The following is a 23,192-nucleotide window of genomic DNA, read 5'->3' as shown; positions in this document are numbered from 1 at the left end:
ATTTTCAGTACAGGATGGTTTCACAAGCTTAAATTGTGCACTTGGTCATATGATATTAAATTTTCTGATGAAAGTGCATCAGGCAATTTCAAGTGTAAACCCAATGTTATTTACTGCTTCACGCTGACTCCCTGTGCTTTGAAAGGTACAAATAAAACCACCTTACCAGTTATTTGGAGGTCAAACCAGTCAGCATGGATGACAGGAGAATTATTTTTTGATTGGTTTAAGCATCACTTTATTCCCAGTCATATTTTACCTGCTCAGGAAGAACCCTGCTTTCAAGGTTCTCTTCACTCTTAATAATTCCTGTACTCATCCAGAAGTTTTAATGGATGTGCATCCATTAAATACAAAAATCTTTACAACAACCAATGAACTGTGGAATCATCAACACATTTAGATGTAACTACATATGAAAAGTGATGTGGAAACTTAGAGCAAAGTATGCTAACTCCAGGCTTAGAGTGCCAGACTTGTGGCTTAAATTTAACATTACAGATGCCATCAGATATGTCAAATGTGTATGGAAGGAAGTGCTCCAATTAACATTAAATGCAGGCTAGGGATAGTTATGGCCTAGTGTGGTGAATGCTTTCACAGGTTTTCCACTCAGTAGAGTCGTGTCCAGGAAACTGTTCAGCTGGCAAGGAGATTGCAAGGTGAGGGTTTTGAAGAAGAAGCAAGGAGTCCAGAGGAAATGTTGGCAGAGCTCACTGCCCAGATACAAGGAAGACCAATAACAGATGAAGATGAGGAAGAACATGAAGAAAAAAAGTTAACACTGCAACAGTTATGTGATGAGTTCCATATTTTTCATAAAGTTGCAGATTTTTTACTGAAAAGGGGTCTGATAAATCTAAAAGCACTGCTCTGAAACACGGTATGGAACAGCTGATGATGCCTTACCATCAATTGTACAAAGTACTGCAGGGTAAAACAGACCAGAGATGCCTTACAGAATTCGTCAGTATTCTAGTACAGGCCAGCCATCACTAATCTGGCAATCAGTAATCCAGTTCCATCATTAATCCGGTTCCATCAGTAATCTGGCACTAATTTTGGCTAGCATAATATAACAACATAAGAACAGAGGAACACTGCAGAAGGCCTACTGGCCCATGCAAGGCAGGTCCTCATCAAAACGACCTCTACCTAAAGCTACCCAAGAAATAACTCCCGTGCCCAATGACACCAATCAAACCCAGCCCCTCCCACTCATATATTTGTCTAATCTCTTCTTAAAGCTGCTCAAGGTCCTAGCCTCTATCACCCAACTGGGAAGATTGTTCCACGCATCTACAACTCTGTTAGAAAACCAGTACTTACCTATGTCCTTTCTAAATCTAAATTTAACCAACTTAAACCCATTATTTCTGGTTCTTACCTGGTTCGACACTCTCAGTACTTTATTAATATCTCCTTTGTTTATGCCTGTCATCCACTTATACACTTCAATGATATCTCCCCTCATTCTTCGTCTCTCCAGAGAGTGGAGATTTTAGGCTTTAAGCCTATCTTCATACTGGGGTCGCCACACCAACCTGCCACTACTGTTTAGTGGCGCTACTTGCTACACAAGTTATTCCAATTTCTTTGTTTCCATTTATTGTTACAAGCTGCTCACTTTTAGCCCTAGCCATGGTTCCAAAGAATAAAAGAAATGCTTCTCGTTGTGTAAAGCACATACACCAGCCACTGTCGGTTGCCATGAGCTCAACTCACTCAGATAAGCTGTGACTGGTAAATTTGGGCCTACATATGAGATAATAGGTGTGTGTGGTAAGTGTGCACTATATAAAAAAATTCCTGCAGCACACAGTGCATAATGAGAAAAAACTGCAACTGTGATTTTCGTGTAAAACAGCGACTTTGCAGTGTATTTTCGTGTTTTTATGGTTGTATTCTCATTTTTTGTCTCGTTTGATAGAATGGAAGATATATTTACAGAAATAAATATTTCACGACAGAAAGTACCTAGAAATTGAGCTCAAAGTAGCAGAAATGTTTTATTTCTGCCGATCTTCAAGAGTAAACAAATAACGTCATCATCCAATACGTGTCTAACTGGCCGGTCTAATACGCAGTCATGAATGAGTTGACATTATTTATACAGTTATTACAATGATGCAGTAGCCTGCGTAACAGAATCTTCTATTTTTGTGTGAATAAAAATTAAAAAATAGAAAGCAAGTGTAATATAATTGGGGCCTGGAGATGTGACTAATGAACAGAGAAAATGTTACTTTAGTGCCAGGAATTTCTGCATTGTTTATTCTGAAATTGGCATCTTTTGAAATTTGTGTGAAATTGGCCAAATTACTGATTTCTGACCACTTTATTGGGTAGTTGAAATAGGTAAATGGGCAGTTTCTTGTACTCAATCGACAGAATAGAAGGAATACGAAATAGTTATTAGTCTGGCATACTGGAACACTGGAATGGGCCAAAAATAGGGCGTAAAGTGGGTGAAATCGCTGATACATAAATATCGCTGTTGGGTTAAGTGTATTCTAACCTAACCACTCTGTAATCCGGCAAAATCACTAATCCAGCATCCTACAGGTCCCAATGATGCTGGATCAGTAATGTTCAACCTGTATAATCAATATCAATGCAAGAACTTCAGTCATCCACCTCAGTCAATGATCCACATCCTTCCATGTTATCCCTCTAATCCTTTTAAAATCACTGACATATATTAGCAACCAAAATATAAGGCAAGAAATACTACTTGTGTAACCTTTGCAAGCATAAATATTGTATTAACTATAACACATCACTACATCAATCTGCAATTATATTATTACTGATTTTTTACAATTTTGAGACCTAATTAAATTTGGTTGACTTTTTTTTTGGAGTCTAAGGATTATAACCCTGTTTTTCCCATATGCTCTTCAGTTCATTTTATACAGTTATTTTGATTACAAGCACTTTTCAGGTATGTAAATACACTGTCCACCAACAGTCAACTGTACAAAAAGAACCGGAAACCATGGGTCTACATGAAAGTAAATTAAAGAAACATTATATGAAATCTCTTTTGGAAGACACTTAATGAACTGGTGAAAGGACAGTTATAAAAAACAAGTGTTGGATTACAATATTGTTGAAGTTTTTTTTTTTTTAACACTGGTTGTTTTCCACCAGGACAGGGTAACTCAAATATGAAACTCACGTCATAGTCACTCATACTCTAGCTATCTTTCCAAAAGTGAATACACCCTCTTAAACATCATCCCTATTCAATCTTTCGAGTGAAGGGTTCCAATTTAAACTTAAAAAAATATCAAAACTCCTACATTTCTTGACCAATTAAAAATAGATTCACACATACAGCTCTAAACCAAAAGATTATATACAAAAAAATTAATGCATTTCATAAAAATATGATAATTGCTTTTAATAAAGAATCCTCATTACAAACTTGCCAAATAAAAAAAATCCACATTTACTTACCAATTTTAATCTAAAATAATTTGAAAATACTAAAATTACTCCAAATGCTCATATGCTCAAAAAGATGTTCATTTGTCTAAAATAAATTCTGAAGAATGCATGTAAGATTATGACCTAGATATCTATGTGGAAAATGGGATTTGAATAATGAATGGTAATCCTAATGATCAAGTAACCAGATTTCTCTGGAAGGTATTGATAAGAAGGGGGATTACTGTGGTGTTTTAGTACAGTACAGGATATTAATACCCAGTATATCCTTCATTAATAATTTACTCAAATAAGATATCAGCATTATGTGAACTGTGAGTAAATATTGAGTTTAAGAGGTTTACCGACTTTCACAAAAAATTTTAATTGAAACTTGATTGACTTGTACAATGAAAATAATATAGATTTAATTTGTACACTTTGAAGAAAAGAAAAATTGTTGTTTTGGGGTATATTGTACGTATTTTCAAAATGCTGTGTTTAAAACACGACCTTTCTTTTTAAATATCACAGCTAACAATTTAACCCAACCTAACTCAACAAAACCTCATTCAAATTAATGGAATCCAAAATAACCTAACAGAATGAAACCTTACCTTTTAAGTAATTAATCAACAATGTTACTATATGATGAGTAAGGCGCATCAACTGTTGGTATTTTATACCATTTTCAACATAATTGTTACTGAATGCTCGTTTTGTCCACAAAAGTTGTGAATTATGTTGTAAAATGTCAATTCATATGAATAGCATTCGGGAGAATTACTCTGGTATTGGTATTGGAAATGTGTACTTCACTTGCCTAGTAAGTTGCGTGACTGATTACTAACTGCTAATTGGTTGACTGTCCCTTCAACCATATTTTTTACCAAATATTGTACATTTTTTTTTTTTTTTTTCAACAAGTCGGCCGTCTCCCACCAAGGCAGGGTGACCCAAAAAGAAAGAAAATCCCCAAAAAGAAAATATTTTCATCATCATTCAACACTTTCACCTCACTCACACATAATCAGTTTTTGCAGAGGTGCTCAGAACACAACAGTTTAGAAGCATATACGTATAAAGATACACAACATATCCCTCCAAACTGCTAATATCCCAAAACCCCTCGTTTAGAGTGCAGGCATTGTACTTCCCATTTCCAGGACTCAAGTCCGGCTATATAAAAATAACCGGTTTCCCTGAATCCCTTCACTAAATATTACCCTGCTCACACTCCAACAGATCGTCAAGTCCCATATATCATTCGTCTCCATTCACTCCTATCGAACACGCTCGTGCACGCCTGCTGGAAGTTCAAGCCCCTCGCCCACAAAACCTCCCTTACCCCTTCCTTCCAACCTTTTTGAGGACGACCCTTACCCCACCTTCCTTCTCCTACAGATTTAAATGCTCTCCATGTCATTCTACTTTGATCCATTCTCTCTAAATGACCAAACCACCTCAACAACCCCTCTTCAGCCCTCTGACTAATACTTTTATTAACTCAACACCTCCTAATTTCCACACTCCGAATTTTCTGCATAATATTTACACCACACATTGCCCTTAGACAGGACATCTCCACTGCCTCCAACCGCCTCCTCGCTGCTGCATTTACAACTCAAGCTTCACACCCATATAAGAGTGTTGGTACTACTATACTTTCATACATTCCCTTCTTTGCCTCCATAGATAACGTTTTTTGACTCCACATATACCTCAACGCACCACTCACCTTTTTTCCTTCATCAATTCTATGATTAACCTCATCCTTCATAAATCCATCCGCCGACACGTCAACTCCCAAGTATCTGAAAACATTTACTTCTTCCATACTCCTCCTCTCCAATTTGATATCCAATTTTTCTTTATCTAAATCATTTGATACCTCATCACCTTACTTTTTTCTATGTTCACTTTCAACTTTCTACCTTTACACACACTCCCAAACTCATCCACTAACCTTTGCAATTTTTCTTTAGAATCTCCCATAAGCACAGTATCATCAGCAAAAAGTAACTGTGTCAATTCCCATTTTGTATTTGATTCCCCATAATTTAATCCCACCCCTCTCCCGAACACCCTAGCATTTACTTCTTTTACAACCCCATCTATAAATATATTAAATAACCATGGTGACATTACACATCCCTGTCTAAGACCTTGGTTGTTTAATATATTTATAGATGGGGTTGTAAAAGAAGTAAATGCTAGGGTGTTCGGGAGAGGGGTGGGATTAAATTATGGGGAATCAAATACAAAATGGGAATTGACACAGTTACTTTTTGCTGATGATACTGTGCTTATGGGAGATTCTAAAGAAAAATTGCAAAGGTTAGTGGATGAGTTTGGGAGTGTGTGTGAAGGTAGAAAGTTGAAAAAAAATTTGTTTAATATCAGCCAATATAATGATTTGCACATGAAATAACTTTTGTTGGGCTGTGGATAGATTGCTTGAACAGTGGTCCCTCGTTTTTCGTAATTAATCCGTTCCTGGAGGAGCTACTATAAACGAAATTTACGATTTGCGAATCAATTTTCCCCATGAGAAATAATGTAAATACAATTAATCCGTTCCTGACACCCAGAAGTATTAAAACAAAATTTTTTTTACATGAAATAAACATGTAGTACATAAACATTACAATGGGAAATGATGAATGAAACATTAACAGCATAACACTTACCTTTATTGGAGATTCTTCTTAGTGTATGGGAGACTGGAGGAGGAGAGTAGATTGTTTATAGTTTGGAAGGGGAATCCCCTTCCAGCAACACCTCAGGTACCAATTGCTTTTCTGGGGTTGCTTCTCTTCTCTGTTCCTTAATGCCACTAGGACCACCTTGAGAGTCACTGGAGTCCTGTCTAGCAAAATAATTGTGGAGAGAGCTCTGTTTCTGGCATCACTTTAACACTTCCCTAAAATGGCCCAAGACTTTGTCACTGTACATGTTGCCAACATGGCTTGCAACAACCTTGTCAGGGTGATGTTTCTCCATAAAGCTTTCCATCTTACCCCACATAGCAAAAATCTCTTTAATTTCTGAAGAAGGCACCATCTTCCATCTCTCTTCCTCCTCCTCTGCAGCAAGATTCTGAGCTGCGATCTGTTGCTGTTCCTGCTGAAGCTCTTGCAGCTCCTCAGTGGTGAGCTCTTCTTTGTGGTCTTCCACCAATCCTTCCACATCCTCCAAACTCACATCCAACCCCATGGAACTCCCCAGTCCCACAATTGATTTAACAACAGACATAGGCTCATCAGGGTCAGTCCCAAACCCTTCAAAATCCCTCTTGTCGACATAATCTGGCCACAATTTTCTCCAGGCAGAGTTCAAAGTCCTGGTAGTCACTCCCTCCCAAGCCATACCTATAAGGGTTATGCAATGGAGGATGCTGAAATGTTCTTTCCAAAATTCCCTTAGGGTCAAGTGAGTGTCTGTGGTCACAGTCAAGCACCTGTGAAACATTGCTTTTGTGTAGAGTTTTTTAAAGTTTGCAATGACCTGCTGGTCCATGGGCTGGAGGAGAGTAGTGGTATTCGGGGGCAAGAACTTTACTGTGATGAACCCAAACTCCTTGAAAATTAGGTCATCCAAGTTTGGAGGATGAGCAGGTGCATTGTCCATTACTAGCAGGCACTTGAGATCCAATTTCTTTTCCAGGAGATACTCCTTCACACTATGAAGGATGAGGTGAATCATAGAATTGATGAGGGGAAAAGGGTGATTGGTGCACTTAGGAGTCTGTGGAGACAAAGAACTTTGTCCTTGGAGGCAAAGAGGGGAATGTATGAGAGTATAGTTTTACCAACACTCTTATATGGGTGTGAAGCATGGGTGATGAATGTTGCAGCGAGGAGAAGGCTGGAGGCAGTGGAGATGTCATGTCTGAGGGCAATGTGTGGTGTGAATATAATGCAGAGAATTCGTAGTTTGGAAGTTAGGAGGAGGTGCGGGATTACCAAAACTGTTGTCCAGAGGGCTGAGGAAGGGTTGTTGAGGTGGTTCAGACATGTAGAGAGAATGGAGCGAAACAGAATGACTTCAAGAGTGTATCAGTCTGTAGTGGAAGGAAGGCGGGGTAGGGGTCGGCCTAGGAATGGTTGGAGGGAGGGGGTAAAGGAGGTTTTGTGTGCGAGGGGCTTGGACTTCCAGCAGGCGTGCGTGAGCGTGTTTGATAGGAGTGAATGGAGACGAATGGTTTTTAATACTTGACGTGCTGTTGGAGTGTGAGCAAAGTAACATTTATGAAGGGGTTCAGGGAAACCGGCAGGCCGGACTTGAGTCCTGGAGATGGGAAGTACAGTGCCTGCACTCTGAAGGAGGGGTGTTAATGGCAATATAAACACAAATGCAGTATAATGTGATCCTTTATTGACTACGTTTCGCCCACACAGTGGGCTTTTTCAAGTCACAAACAGAACTACCTGGGGTGGAAGGAACGCGAGTATTTATAGTCCGGCTGAGGTCAGGTGAAGAATGCTGCATCTGATGATGTACCGAGTTGGGTTGTAGAGTCCAAAAACTTGGGTAGCTTGGAAAGGAGACTGGACAAGTTTGTGAGCAGACCTTCTACAGTGTTCTTATGTGGGATAGCGATGAAGAAGTTTCTTGGCAAGTGGTTCAGCTATGTTATAGAAGCCACTATTCTGGTTGAAGTTGTCGGATATAGAAATAAGTGATGATTCCAGGATTCTTCGGTATTGGGTGTTGTCTTCTGTGGCGATAAGTCTTGAGTTTCTGTAGTTTATCAAGTGGTTGTGTGAATTACGGTGTTGTACGCAGGCATTCCTTGTGTCGTCAGACCTGCTTGCGTATTGGTGTTCTGAAATACGTGTTTGGAGGTCCCTTGATGTTTCGCCCACGTATAACTTGTTGCAGTCATTACAAGGGATTATGTATACCCCTGCAGAGGATGGAGGCTTGTCCTGCCTACTACTGGTGATGTCCTTGATGGTCGTGGTTGTGGAGGTAGATACTTGGAATGATGTTTTGGCAAAGATGTTGGAAACATGTTTGGCAATGGAGTTGGTGGGAAGGACTATGTATCTCTTCTCGGCAGTGTCTTCTCTGGGTGTGTTGAAGATGTTTAGTGCTCGCCGTCTGCAGTCTCTGATGAAGTGACGAGGATAGTGGAGTTTGGAAAATACCTGTTCAATTATAGTGCATTCTTCCTCAAGGAACTCGTTGCTGCAGATTCTGAGTGCACGCAGGAAGAAGCCTATAATTACACCACGTTTGGTTTTGGTGTCGTGGTGAGAGTAGAAGTGGAGAAGATCGTTTTGGTTGGTGGGTTTTCGATAGACTTTAAAACGAAGTTCGTGGTCAGCTTTGCAGAGTAGAACATCAAGGAAAGGAAGAGTGTTGTCGACCTCTTCTTCAAGTGTGAACTGGATTGAAGGCTCGACCTGGTTGAGCTTGTCTTGGAGAGCTTGAACGTTGAAGCGTTTAGGAGTTATGAGGAGAATGTCGTCAACATAACGGAGCCAGGTGACAGACGAAGGAATAATGGTGGAGAAACGTTCGGCTTCTAGATGTTCCATGTATAGGTTCGCTAGGACTGCACTGAGTGGCGAACCCATGGGTAGTCCAAAAGTCTGCTGAAAGAGGTGATTTTCAAAAGAGAAACACGTAAAGCCAACACATAGTTCAACCAGGTCGATGAAGTCGCTGGCTGGAATGGGAAGATCTTCCCATTCCAGCCAGCGACTTCATCGACCTGGTTGAACTATGTTATACTGCATTTGTGTTTATATTGCCATTGTGTCGGTATTTTATACCATTTATTTCCAGGGGTGTTAATGTTGCAGTTTAAAAACTGTAGTGTAAAGCACCCTTCTGGCAAGACAGTGATGGAGTGAATGATGGTGAAAGTTTTTCTTTTTCGGGCCACCCTGCCTTGGTGGGAATCGGCCAGTGTGATAATAAAAATAACTAGGGCCAAACACTTCATTGAACAATTCGACGAAAATTTCCCTCGTGACCCATGCCTTACTATTAGATTTCCAAAACGCACACAATTTACTCTTCATAACATTGTTTTTCCTGAACACTCTGGGATTTTCAGAATGGTACACTAGTAATGACTTCACTTTGAAATTTCCACTAGCATTAGCACAGAACATTAGCGTCAGCCTGTCTTTCATAGGCTTGTGTCCTGGCATTGCCTTTTCCTCTTGTGTAATGAAGGTCCTCTTTGGCATTTTCTTCCAAAAGAGGCCAGTTTCGTCACAATTGAACACTTGTTCAGGTTTCAGTCCTTCAGCCTCTATGTACTCCTGGAATTCATGCACATATTTTTCAGCCGCCTTGTGGTCCAAACTGGCAGCCTCACCATGCCTTACCAAACTGTGTATGCCAGTACAGTTCTTAAATCTCTCAAACCAGCCTTTGCTAGCCTTAAATTCACTCACATCACCACTATTTGCAGGCAATTTCTTTATCAAATCGTCATGCAACTGCCTAGCCTTTTCACAAATAATCAAAGTCATAAGAGTATCTCCTGCTAATTGTTTCTCATTTATCCACACCAATAATAACTTCTCAACCTCTTCGAGTACTGGTGATCTCATTTTTGTCAGCATAGTTACCCCCTTTGCAACAACAGCATCCTTGATTTCCTTTTTCTTGGCCACTATGGAACATAAGGTTGTGTAGGGTTTCTTATACATCCTGGCCAGTTCGGCCACACTTGTATCACTTTCATATTGTTCAATGATGGTTTTCTTAAATTCAATCGTATTTCTCACCTTCTTTACCACAGGCTTGGCACTAGGAGCTTTCTTTGGAGCCATGGTAGCTTATTTAGTACTTGCAAGCACTAAAATAAATGGAATATTATGAAATATTTTGCAGGAGCACGTGAGGGGACCTTCGCTCACTGGTAAACAATGCCAGACTGGCTGCCGCCATGGCTCACCCCGTGGGTACGCGTCCCGGATGAACTACGACTCGCGAGTCAACTTATGAAAAGCGAGTCCATGTTTATACGAAAATACCCCTATGATTGGTGAAATTTACGATTGCCGAGAACTACGAAAAGCGAGGGACCAATGTATTATAAAAATATAAGGTAACGAAATAAGAACGAAATTTGATGGAAAACTGATGGAATTACGCTCTTGTGAAGTTAGAGACCTCGGCGATATTTACGAATCGGCGATTTTGCCCAATTTGAGCCCTATTTTCAGCTAATTCCATTGTCCCAGTCAACCAAACTCATAGCTGTTTCTTTAGAACTCCATTTTTTCTATCGATTGAGTACAAGAAACTGCCCATTTACCGATTTCAACTACCCAATAACATGGCCACAAATTTGCAATTTGGCCAATTTCACGAAAATTAAAAAATATGACAATTTCAAAATAAGGTCCAGAATGAACAACGCAGACATTCCTGGCTCTAAAATAACATTTTCTATTTTCATCAGTCATGTCTCCAGGCCCCTCTAATATTACTCTTGCTTTCTATTCTGAATTTTTATTCAAACAAAAAATAAAAGATTTACTGTTGTGCAGACTACTGCAATATTGTAATAATTGTATAAACAATGTCAACCCATTCATGACTGCATATTAGAATGGCTACTTGGACATTTATTGGAAAATAACATCATCTGTTTACTTCTGAACATCAACAAAAATCAAACATTTCCTCTACTTTGAGCTCCATTTCAACATTCTTTTCATAGTAAAACCAACCAAAATCACCTCTATTTCTATAATATGTTTTCCATTCTATCAAATGAGACCAAGAAAACAAGAATACAACTATAAATACTATACGAAAAAAGACCACAAAGTCGGCATTTTAATTAACCCCTTCAGGGTCCAAGGCCCAAATCTGAAGTGGTGCCCCAGTGTCCAAGAATTTAAAAAAAAAAAATTTGTTATTTTTTCTTATGAAATGGTAGAGAATCTTTTTCTGAAGGTAATAAAACAAAAAGTACGAAATTTGATGGAAAATTGACGAAATTATGCTCTCGCGAATTTTGATGTGTCAGCGATATTTATGAATCGGCGATTTTGCCGACTTTGACTCCCATTTTAGGCCAATTACATTATTCCAGTCAACCAAATTGTTAGCTATTTCACTAGTATTACTTCTATTCTATTGATTGAGCACAAGAAATCGCCAAGTTAACTGTTTCAACTACAAATTAAAGTGATCGGAAATTGTTAATTTGGCAAATTTAACACAAAGTTCAAAATATTCCAATTTCAAAATAGGGTCCAGAATAAACAATGTAGGTATTCCTGGAACTAAACTAACATTTCCTGTGTTCATTAGTTACGTTTTGAGGCTTTACAAATAAATTCCATTTTGATTTTTTATTCACATAATGAATTTTTATTCACACCAAAAAATAGAAGATTTACTGTTATGCAATACTGTAATAATTGTATAAATATCATCACCATATTTGTGAATGCATATTAGACCCACCAGCTGGCGTGTATTAGATGTGTGAGGTCGTTTGTTTACTCTTGAATATCGGCAAAAATTTAACATTTCTGCTACTTTGAGCTCAGTTTCAAGCCATTTCCAGTGCTAAAACCAATCAAAATCATCTCTATTTCTGTAATATGTCTTCCATTCTATCAAACGAGACCAAGAAATCGCAAATACAACTATAAAAAAACATACAAAAAAACACTGCAAAGTCGCTGTTTTAATCGAAAAATCATGATTTCAGTTTTTTCTCTCATTATACACAGCGTGCTGCAGGATCTGTTTTATGTGGTGCACACATACCACATAGATGTATTCTCTCATATCTAGGTCCAAATGTACCACTCACAGTTTATCAGAGTGAGCCGAGCTCATGACGTAGATCTACGGTTTGGACCCTGAACGTAAAGCCGTAGATCTACGGGACGGACCCTCAAAGGGTTAAAAAAAAAAAAACAGGTCAGTTTTTTTTTCTCATTATGCACTGCGTGCTGCAGGATTTTTTTTACATGGTGCACGCTGACCACACAGACCCATTCTCTCACATGTGGGCCTACCAGCTTTCTCCTGCTTGATTTGAAGCAGCTAGAATTTATGAGTATATATACGTCAAAAACAGTGGCTCGTAAGACGTATATATATGACCGAAAGTCAAAGGGTTAAAGAGCTTGTTGTGGTCTGGCGGGTTGTTCTTTTTCCTCTCCTGCTTGAGCCATGATGAACAAAACACTAGACTAAATCAAGCACAAGGGAATATGATGCTATCAAAAGATATGATAAACACAAGATGTACGAGGCTACTGCCAGTTTAACAGAATGCTGTTTTACAGTAAACTTTTTTTTTATAAGCAGAAAGAGTATACTCTAGCATAACAACAATAAGTACAGTACATACAGTAAATACATAAACCAGTAACATAGTTTATCGTCAAGTATCATGTACTACACATTATTGTATGTGCTATACAGTGGAACCTCAAAAATCGAACTTAATCCATTCCAGGAGCTAGCTCTAATTTCGAAAAGTCTGAAATTCGAAGCAATATCTCATATAAGAAATAATGGAAATACAATTAATCCGTTCCAGAAACCCAAAAATATTCACACAAAAATACATTTTATAGAGATTAATTACAGTTTTACATACAACAAATACTATAGTTTTTAATTATGTATAGTAATACATATAAAATAAAATTTTTACTTACCTTTATTGAAGATTGGTGATGGCATCTGGAAGGTAGGGAGGAGGAGAGAGGGAGTTGGGCTAAGTGTTTGGAAGGAGAATCTCCCTTCATGAGGACTTCAGGTAAAGCCCTCTCTGGGGTTACTTCCCTTCTCTGTCTTTTAATGCCACTAGGACCAGCTTTAGAGTCACTGGACCCCTGCCTCACAAAATAACTGTCCACAGTCCTCTGTTTCTGGCGCCTCTTTAACATTTCCCTAAAATGGGACATGGTTCTGTCACTGAACTTGTTGCAAAGATGGCTTGTTTCAGCTTGCTCAGGGTGGTACTTCTGCACAAACATTTGGACATCATTCCACTTGGCACAAATCTCCTTAATCTTTGAAGAAGGCACCTCATCCACTCCCTCTTCCTCCTCCTCTGAAGCAAGTTCCTCAGCTGTGGTCTGATATTGCCCCAGATGAAGCTCTTGCAGCTCTTCAGTGGTTAGCTCTTCCCTGTGGTCCTCCACCAACTCTTCCACATCCTCACCACTCACCTCCAACCCCAGGGTGTTCCCCAATGCCACAATAGAGTCCACAACAGGCAGAGGGTCAGCTGGGTCAGGGTCAGCCTCAAACCCTTCAAAATCCCTCTTTTGGACACAATCTGGCCACAATTGTCTCCAAGCAGAGTTCAAAGTCCTGGAAGTCACACCCTCCCAAGCCTTACCTATAAAGCTTATGGAGTTGTAGATGTTGAAGTGATTCCTCCAGAACTCTCTTAGGGTCAACTTAGTGTCTGTGGTCACTTCAAAGCACTTTTGAAACACTGCTTTTGTGTAGAGTTTTTTGAAATTAGAAATGACCTACTGGTCCATGGGCTGGAGGAGAGGAGTGGTGTTAGGAGGCAATAACTTCACTTTTATAAAACTGAAGTCCTTAGACAAGAAGTCTAATAAGTTTGGAGGATGAGCAGGAGCATTGTCCATTAACAGGAGGCACTTGAGTGGCAATTTCTTTTCCTGGAGGTATTTTTTCACACTGGGGCCAAACACTTCACAGACCCACTCTTTGAAAATTTGTCTTGTGACCCATGCCTTATGATTAGCTTTCCACAAGACACAACTTGTTCTTAAAGACATTGTTTTTCTTAAACACTCTGGGATTTTCTGAATGATACGCAAGTAAAGACTTCACTTTAAAATCACCACTAGCATTAGCACAGAATAAAAGAGTAAGCCTGTCTTTCATAGGCATGTGTCCTGGCAGTGCCTTTTCCTCCTGTGTGATGAAGGTCCTTTTTGGCATTTTCTTCCAAAACAAGCCTGTTTCGTCACAATTAAACACTTGTTCAGGTTTGAATTCTTCACTGTCTGGCTGCCTCACCATGTCTTAAAACATTGTGTATGCCACTATGCTTCTTAAATCTGTCAAACCAGCCTCTGCTGGCCTTAAATTCACTATCAGCACTGGTTCCAGGAGTTTTCTGTACCAGATCAGCATGCAACTTCCTTGCCTTTTCGCAAATAATCGTCTCTGAAACACTATCACCTGTAATCTCTTTATCCTTGATCCACACCAGCAGCAACTTCTCAACCTCCTCAACTATTTGTGGTCTTTTTTTTGGTTAGCATATTAACACCTTTTGCAACATCAGCTTCCTTGATTTGTTCTTTCTTTGCCAGGATAGAACCGATGGTTGACTTATTTTTCCCATGCATCCTGGCAAGCTCAAGAAGTCTCACACCACTCTCATACTTCTGTATTATTTCCTTCTTCACATCTATGGTGTTTCTCACTTTCTTTACCACAGGGGTACCACTAGCAAGTTTCTTTGGGCCCATGGCAGCTTATTTCACAGTCCCACAAGCACTAAACACAACAAAATAATTGTAAAATGTGTGAATGAGAGCGCAGGTTAGTGTTCACTCAAGCATAAACAAAGCTAGACTGCTCACAGTGCCTGCGCAGGGATGCGGACAGAGCAGGCCGGCAGACAGGTCCTGTACCCGGCGGTCCGAAATTAGGAGCGCGTTCGATAATAGGGACACAGTTTGTCCGAAAAAATGGTCTTATTTTCGAAACGTTCGATATTTGATACGTTCAATTTTTGAGGTTCCACTGTACTTTTATATGACTGGCAGCTCAGTAAGTTTGTTTGGTCCGTTGTTGACCAAAAGGTTGTTAAGCAGCGAATGACTACTGTGCTAAAAATGTACTGCTAAAGTGCAGTTTGGGAGTAGTGCTGAAAATCTGTGAAAGAATACTCATTTTTTTTTTATTTCCCTTTATACATTATTAAGTTTTCAAGACTAAAACGTAATACAAAGTATTGTGAAATACATACATGTATAATAAGAATGAAAGTGCATAGTATAGCTTACTTAGCTTTGTTGAATGTAGCAAGTGGAGTTTTACCTATAGCACCAAAGCCAACACCAACTGCCAAACCCTCTGCAGAAAATAAAAATATATAAATAAAATGCCTCACACTTAACATAACTTAAAAAGGACATAAAAATTAGATCAATTGATTATTTATTAATGCATATACATGAAAAAATGCTGGATTTCAATGGTCAACCTTAACCTTTTCAGTGTCACGATTCCTGAAATTAAAAGTCGCAAGTTAAAAAAAAAAAAAAAAAAAAAAAAAAAAAAACTTTGAAACGACAGAGAATCTGTTTCAGAAAGTAATGACACCAAAAGTGTAAAATTAGACACATAACTTGTGGAATTACGCAAGCACAAAGTCAGAAATCTGGGTGGAGTTTACACATCAACAATATCGTTGACTAAGTTCTATTTTAAGCCCATTTCAATGCCCTTTGGGTTCGATTTATTATAAAGCTAAAAAAAATCAGTCTGTAAATTGGCATTTAGAGCAGATGCCACTCTGCAGATTCTACTCAGCTGAGTAACAATCAAAACCTTCCTTTAAGTAAAACAGATCAGTACTAATGAAAGTCTGAATATTTTCAGTAGGAACGAAGTATTTTTGCCCTAATTTTGAGCTATTTCATTAGTATGTTTTCCATTCTATCTAGCAAGCACAAGAAATCAGCCATTCAACTATCAGAACTACTCTATAATGTGCACAGAAGTTAGTAATGTGGCCAATTTTACACAAATTTTAAAAAATTTCAATTTAAAAATAGTTTAAAATAAACCTTGTACTTAACCCTTAAACTGTTCAAGTGTAGATCTACGTCCATGTGTGGGGGGGCTCCAAATGTAGATCTACGTTTTTTTTACATGCTTTCAAATGGGGAAAATCAAGGTCAGAGTGCTACGCATGTGAACGCAGATCTACGTTTGGACAGTTTAAGGGTTAACAGCCCATTGTGCCCTATATAGTGAACAATGGCAAAAGTAAACCTCTGACCCTGTATTTGGTTTAAAATGGAATCTTTGAGGTGTTTTTTAGGATGGTTTTAAAGGTTTTATTGGCCATTTCTTGGTCTCAAATGATAAAATGGAAAACATACTACCAAAATAGAGATGATTTTGGTCAGTTTGAGGAACAGAAGTAGCCTTAAATAGGGCTCAAAGTAGCAGAAATGTTCAGCTTCTGATGATATTCCTGAGGAAGGGAAAGGCCCTCCCCCTACCCCATGGTCTGTTTTATGGGCTTTTACTAGGTTTGCTTAAATTATTGGGATGCTCTAAACCATGACCAATCATTCCTGGTTATATTTTATTATCCGAGAAAGAGGGTAAATTTTTTTGTGCAAGATGATGGACATACAAATGAAATGACTAGGAACTTATGACAAATGAGCAATGGAATTGGCTTAAAAATGAACCCAAATTGGGAAAAAATTGCCACTGCACAAGTTGAGTCAAGGCCACAAACTGTGTACCTGTGTAATTCTCCAAGGTTTTTCATTAAATATTGTATTTTCAATGCCATTACCTCAAGAAAAATTTTTCCATTTTTTTTTTTTTAAATTCTGGCACTGCCAGCACTTCTAATTTCAGGGTCCCAACAGAGAAAGGGTTAATACTCAGTTGGCTTCAGTTCAACAATTCTTTTTTCCTTCTTTCTTTTCAACACGCTGGCCATCTCCCACCGAGGCAGAGTGACCCAAAAAAGAAAAACTTTCACCATCATTCACATATAATCACTGTATTTGCAGAGGCATGCAGATAGAACAGTTCAGATGTCACTCCAGCCAATATCCCAAACCCCTCTATTAAAGTGCAGGCATTGTACTTCTCACCATAGGACTCAAGTCTGGCTAACCAGTTTCCCTGATTCCTTTCACAAAATATTACCCTGCTCACATTCCAACAGCTCGTCAAGTCATAAAAACCATTTGTCTCTACTCACTCCTCCTATGTAATACACTCACACATGCCTCTGTGTGTCCAAGCCCCTTGCACACAAAACCTCTTTCATCCCTTCCCTCCATCCTTTCTACAGACAACCCCTACCCCTCCTTCCCTCTACTACAGATTTATACACCCTCCAATTTATCCTATTTTGCTCCATCCTCTCTAAATGACCAAACTGCCTTAGCAACCCCTCCTCAGCCCTCTGAAGAATACTTTTAGTAACTCCACACCTCCTAATTTCAATACTACAAATTCTCTGTATAATATTTATGCCACACATTGCCCCTAGACACATCTCCACTGCCTCCAGCCCCCTCCTTGCTGCAGTACTGTATTTACAACCCATGCTTCACATCCATATACGTGTGCTGATACCACTATACTCTCATACATTCCCTTTGCCTCCATGGATAATCCTCTTTGTCTCTACAGGTACCTCAATGCACCACCCACCTTTTTTCCTTCATCAATTCTATGGTTTACGTTGTCCTTCAACAATTATGAAGGAGAATTTTTTTTATATCAATGATAAGAGCTTCAACATGATCCCTGTTTGGTCATGTGCTTAATGTAGAACAAATGGAGATAATAATGTGCTGTGTGGAAATTAACACGTTAAAGAATAATTTGGGAAAACATAAAAATGCTAAGGGATTTCTTAAAAATGGACAGGTGCAGTACAATATTCTGAAAATGATGCCGAGTACCTCACCATGTATATGCTGTTTTCTTTCACTGTAAAACATTCATCACAAATTAAATATAAGATTTACCAGGAATATTGTGCACTGTGATAGCAATGATTAGTAACAATATTCTTCGCCACTGAAGAAGTTTATTTTCATTTTCTTGATACTGACATTCTTCATCTTCTGCAGGAGACAGCTTGTCCCCTGCATCACCCCTTCGCTGTTTGACTGCACCTGTAAATGCAAAACTGACATAATAACAATTTAATTCATATTTTTATATTAACATTTCAACATTTAAGTTACCATATCACCCATCACCTAATTTTACATTTTTATGGCATTCTATTGCCTCTATACATGTGCAACAGTTTCTAAAATAAATAGCATCCACTTATTCAAACCTTCATCATTACCATGCAAATTTCTACTAGTATATCTTTCATTACAGTCTGTTACTGAACCTAAGATTAGTATGGGCAGAACTCTGACCCACAAAATAAAATTAAAAGAAAAAGAATATTTAGTGAAAATAAGAATTATGGCATACATACTGAAGTTGATAGAGGTAAAAGAATTAGCAGGTGAGCCTTGCCCAACTTCATTGTTATCTGAAGGAAAATAAAATTCAATCTTTAAAATATGACTAAGAATTAAAACTATGCCTAAGGTTTATATACACCAACTTACTTAATACAGTACAATGGAACAAAATCACAATTGATGTAACTAGATTTCTAAATTATGGGGGCAAAGTTATATACAACTTAATTTTAACTTGTTTGTTAACAATCTCTCCCGACATGCAAAAGCATAATTAGTGGGATATTTCCTTTAGTCCTCTATGGGGAAGTGGAACAGAACTCTTCCTCCGTAAGCCATGCATGTCGTAAGAGGCAACTAAAATGCCGGGAGCAAGGGGCTAGTAACCCCTTCTCCTGTATATATTACTAAATTTGAAAGGAAAGACTTAAGTTTTTCCTTTTGAGCCACCCCACCTCGGTGGGATACGGCTGGTACAATGATAGAATAGAATTTCCTTTAGTTTTCAAATACGTATATCTACATATTCTGTTTGATCTGAGAATCCTATTTGGAGCAATAATCTGAATGTTATTCCAATTATAAAGTGCTATATAACAACTGTCAAATGCTCACATAATTGAAAATACAGTAGGGTACACGAGTGTGTGCAAATGAAATAAGACAACAGTACAGCTACAAGGAGAAAAGATGAAAAAAAAATCTATAGTTTGTGGAAAACTACTGCAGACCAATACAGTGATGTTCTGCTTACCCCATAAACAAGTTATGTAGAAATCTCAAGTACTCTAGTAAATTCAATATTTTTGAATCTTGTATTACATTTTTTTTTTCTTAACAAGTCGGCAGTCTCCCACCGAGGCAGGGTGACCCAAAAAGAAAGAAAATCCCCAAAAAGAAAATACTTTCATCATTCAACACTTTCACCTCACTCACACATAATCAATGTTTTTGCATTATTTACTGAAATTCAAGTACTTCTGCACAGAAAGTTATTAAATTAGGTTATATTATTAAACTCTTTCATTAAAAAGTCACAAACAAGAAAGAAAACCTAAAAGAATAACAACCAATTTTCTGTAGCATCTTCCATCACTATGGAAGACCATCTACCATTTTATTTACAAGGGAGACATCAAATTAACCATTTTTGTAACTCAAATTTTGATAATTTGTAATAACTCATCGGAAGGTTGTTGGTACCATGCAGTTGCAGCAGCATTACTATATTGGACTATTTCAACTATGTGAAGGAAAATTCCAAGAACACAGAAATAAATATATAAAAAATGTAGTCATATCTGCTACAGTATTGCTATACAGTACTACAGATTATTAACCCTTTCACTGTTGTGACCCCGAAATTAAAAGTCCACAAGTGTTGCAATTTAAAAAAAATTTAAAGCAATAAGACTGAAAATTAATGGAAACTTACAGAGTTATGTAGGTGCAAAACTGGTCAGGGAGCACTTTATGAAACTGCAATTTTGTCCAATTGGGATGACAGTCACTAAGGATTAAATTCTTAGGTTTAAACAGCAGTTAGGCATACAGTTGACTACCGAGAAGAACTTCATGAATACCAGGGACTATTAATGAATGACAGCGTTATAATGGATTGGTTTGATAATTATGACCACAAATATTTTAGGCAAACTTCACTGCTTAAACTGACCCAATTTCTGGCTACTTTTTTAGTATGTATTCTGCTCTATTGAGCACACAAAGATGCCCCTTCATCTATCAGAACTACTTTATATAGGAACCATAAGGCAGGAATTTGGTAAATTTTACACACACACACACAAAAAAAAAATCCAATTCAAAATCAGTCTCTAATCAATACTGTAGGCAGAATTTTTTCATACTGCGCACTTCCACCACACACCCACTCTCTCAATGACTAGGCCAAAATTTACAGATCACAGCATATATGATTTACACAAGTGACGATGGTCTTGATGACATAGTTTAGTGCAAGAAACAGTGAAAGGGCTAACTTTCTTACCCAAATAATGTATAAAATGTACATTTTCTACTTTGTTGAAATTGCGCCAACCTATCCTGGTAACGACGTGACCAACAGGAAAATCAATTATTTTTATACAGCCGGACTCGAGTCCTGGAAATAGGAAGTACAATGCCTGCACTTTAAAGGAGGGGTTTGGGATATTGGCAGTTTGGAGGGATATGTTGTGTATCTTTATACGTATGTATATGCTTCTATACTGTTGTATTCTGAGCACCTCTGCAAAAACAGTGATTATGTGTGAGTGAGGTGAAAGTGTTGAATGATGAAAGTATTTTCTTATTAGGGATTTTCATTCTTTTTGGGTCACCCTGCCTCGGTGGGAGACAGCCGACTTGTTAAAAAAAAAAAAAAACTTACACTCATATATTTCACATTTCATGAACAAATTGTAAAACATATGTAGTAATAAGCTGCAAGTTATACATGGATGTATTTATCAAAAGATGAGGAACTTAAATTTATTCCAATATATTTTCAATTACAACTTACAGGAGTCTGAAGAATAATATGAAGGATGGTGAGCTATTCCATTATCCCTGTCAGTTTTCTTCCTGTCTGCTTGGAGAGCTGTAGGGAAGAAAATAAAGTTTTCTTTCAAGATAAATATTATTAGGACAGGTGATTTGGGCAAATGACAAACATTAAAAAAAAAAAAAGTTATAAATTAGAAATATTAGTTAATTTACAATAATATTTCCAATAAGCCATAAACCAATGGAAATGATGTGCATTTTCCAAAATTTTGTGTATCTTATGGGCTTCCTGATTTGTTATACAGTGGACCCCCGGTTAATGATATTTTTTCATTCCAGAAGTATGTTCAGGTGCCAGTACTGACCGAATTTGTTCCCATAAGGAATATTGTGAAGTAGATTAGTCCATTTCAGACCCCCAAACATACACGTACAAACGCACTTATATAAATACACTTACATAATTGGTCACATTGAGAGGTGATCGTTAAGCGGGGGTCCACTGTATTTTTATATGCAATGACTGTAGATAAAGAATCCAAATCAAAACAGCAATGGTATCTATCCTTACTTAACCCTTAACCCTTAAACGGTCCAAACGTATATATACGTTCATGTGCGTAGCGCCCCAAACGTATATAGTATACGTTTTCTTTGTCATTCATTCAACATTGCCACAATAAGCCCGAGTCACCTAGACATGAGAGAATGGGTGTGTGCACTCACTGTGCGCCATATTAAAATAATTGGGGATGCCTGGGCACCATATGCTCTTTTTTCCTTTTAAAAGATTTTTTTTCCTCAAAAAATTTGGGGCACTACGCGAGTGAACGTATATATACTTTTGGACCGTTTAAGGGTTAAACTGTCCAAACGTAGATCTACGTTCACGTGCGTAGTACTCCGACCTTTATTTTCCCCATTTGAAAGCACGTAAAAAAACGTAGATCTACGTTCGGAGCCCCCCCGCACGTGAACATAGATCTACGTTTGGACAGTTTAAGGGTTAAGTAATAACACGCACAAATATTGTATTTTACTTATCCAATCACATTCTATATAATCATATGAAGTATTAAATTAATTTTTAAAGAAAATAAACTTTTCTCAAAAATAATCTCCATTTATGGGAGTACAGTATTGTACATAAAAAAAAAGTATAATACAAGACCTAGTTTAATTCAAGGTTTCTGCCAAAACTAAACTATTTACAGTGGCAATTCTACAGGTCCCGTCTAGATTTATGAAAGACTACTGCTAAGCTAAGAAAAATTACAGTACAAAATTTTTAAGTCATTTATACTAAAAATTTCTTACCTAGAGAAATATTTGGCAAGTACGTCTTAGTTGAGCTCATAAACACATCAGCAGTATAGACAAATAAGGCACCAAGGAGGAAGCCAACTGCAACAGGCAAGAAGGCCCACTCTCCATCATTACCATAAGAGCCTGAAGTTTCTGCAAGTTCTATGGCAGGTGCCAGTAGTGACCAAAAAGATGCTGCTGTCATAACACCAGCAGCAAAACCCAAACTCCCATCTAAAACTTTTCTCTAGAAAAAATAAAGAACTATTACTAATGAAGAGATCAACTTACGATTATACTGTACAATATATTTTTCTATACACACTGGCTATATATGTGGAGGCACATTTATTAATACAAAGTAAATAATTAAATTTATCTTAATTTATTTTTTTACAAAATTTTATATAAAAATGAAGTTAAATAATAATTTAAGACTATTGCTATGAAGCTAACCTTTGTGCCTGCTAGAAGAAAGACTACAGCAGACCCAGCTGCTGTGAGACCCCAAGTCAAGAGGGTACCCAAGAGGGCCTGGATCATTGGTGATGTGCCCTCTATCATTTTCTGCTTTTGGCTTCAGTACTATTCTTAAAACCTGGAAGTTACATACAGTGGTCAATCTTGGGCTAGTGAACAGTAGTACTGTACATTACTACTGTACAGATGGACCCTGGAACTTGTGTGCTCCATAATCCAGAAAATTCAACAATAATGTTTTTACCAAAAGGCATGCTGCAAATAGCTTCAATTATTCAA

General features: G+C 37.9%; 1 protein-coding gene across 6 annotated transcripts in view; it reads right to left on the bottom strand.

The window, feature by feature from the left end:
* Positions 1 to 23,192, bottom strand: part of Zip48C (Zinc/iron regulated transporter-related protein 48C) — a 58,554-nt gene that overhangs the window by 21,319 nt on the left and 14,043 nt on the right. For 4 of the 6 annotated variants that reach the window (XM_053784015.2, XM_053784013.2, XM_053784012.2 and 1 more), the window contains 6 exons: positions 22,890 to 23,031; positions 22,446 to 22,680; positions 21,145 to 21,222; positions 18,635 to 18,691; positions 18,165 to 18,314; positions 15,438 to 15,507 (listed from right to left, as the gene is read on the bottom strand). In XM_053784015.2, coding sequence (XP_053639990.1) covers positions 15,438 to 15,507; positions 18,165 to 18,314; positions 18,635 to 18,691; positions 21,145 to 21,222; positions 22,446 to 22,680; positions 22,890 to 22,997 — 698 coding nt within the window. In that variant the 5' untranslated portion in view covers positions 22,998 to 23,031. Of the gene's footprint in view, positions 1 to 15,437; positions 15,508 to 18,164; positions 18,315 to 18,634; positions 18,692 to 21,144; positions 21,223 to 22,445; positions 22,698 to 22,889; positions 23,032 to 23,192 lie in introns of those variants that run through there. The other 2 variants (XM_053784016.2, XM_053784014.2) reach the window with 2 other exon arrangements.

This window comes from Cherax quadricarinatus, chromosome 33, assembly GCF_038502225.1.
Source record: "Cherax quadricarinatus isolate ZL_2023a chromosome 33, ASM3850222v1, whole genome shotgun sequence".
In the NCBI taxonomy this organism is placed as follows: Eukaryota; Metazoa; Arthropoda; class Malacostraca; order Decapoda; family Parastacidae; genus Cherax; species Cherax quadricarinatus.
The sequence above is the reverse complement of the archived record's forward strand: the minus strand, read 5'-3'. Positions and strand labels throughout refer to the sequence as shown.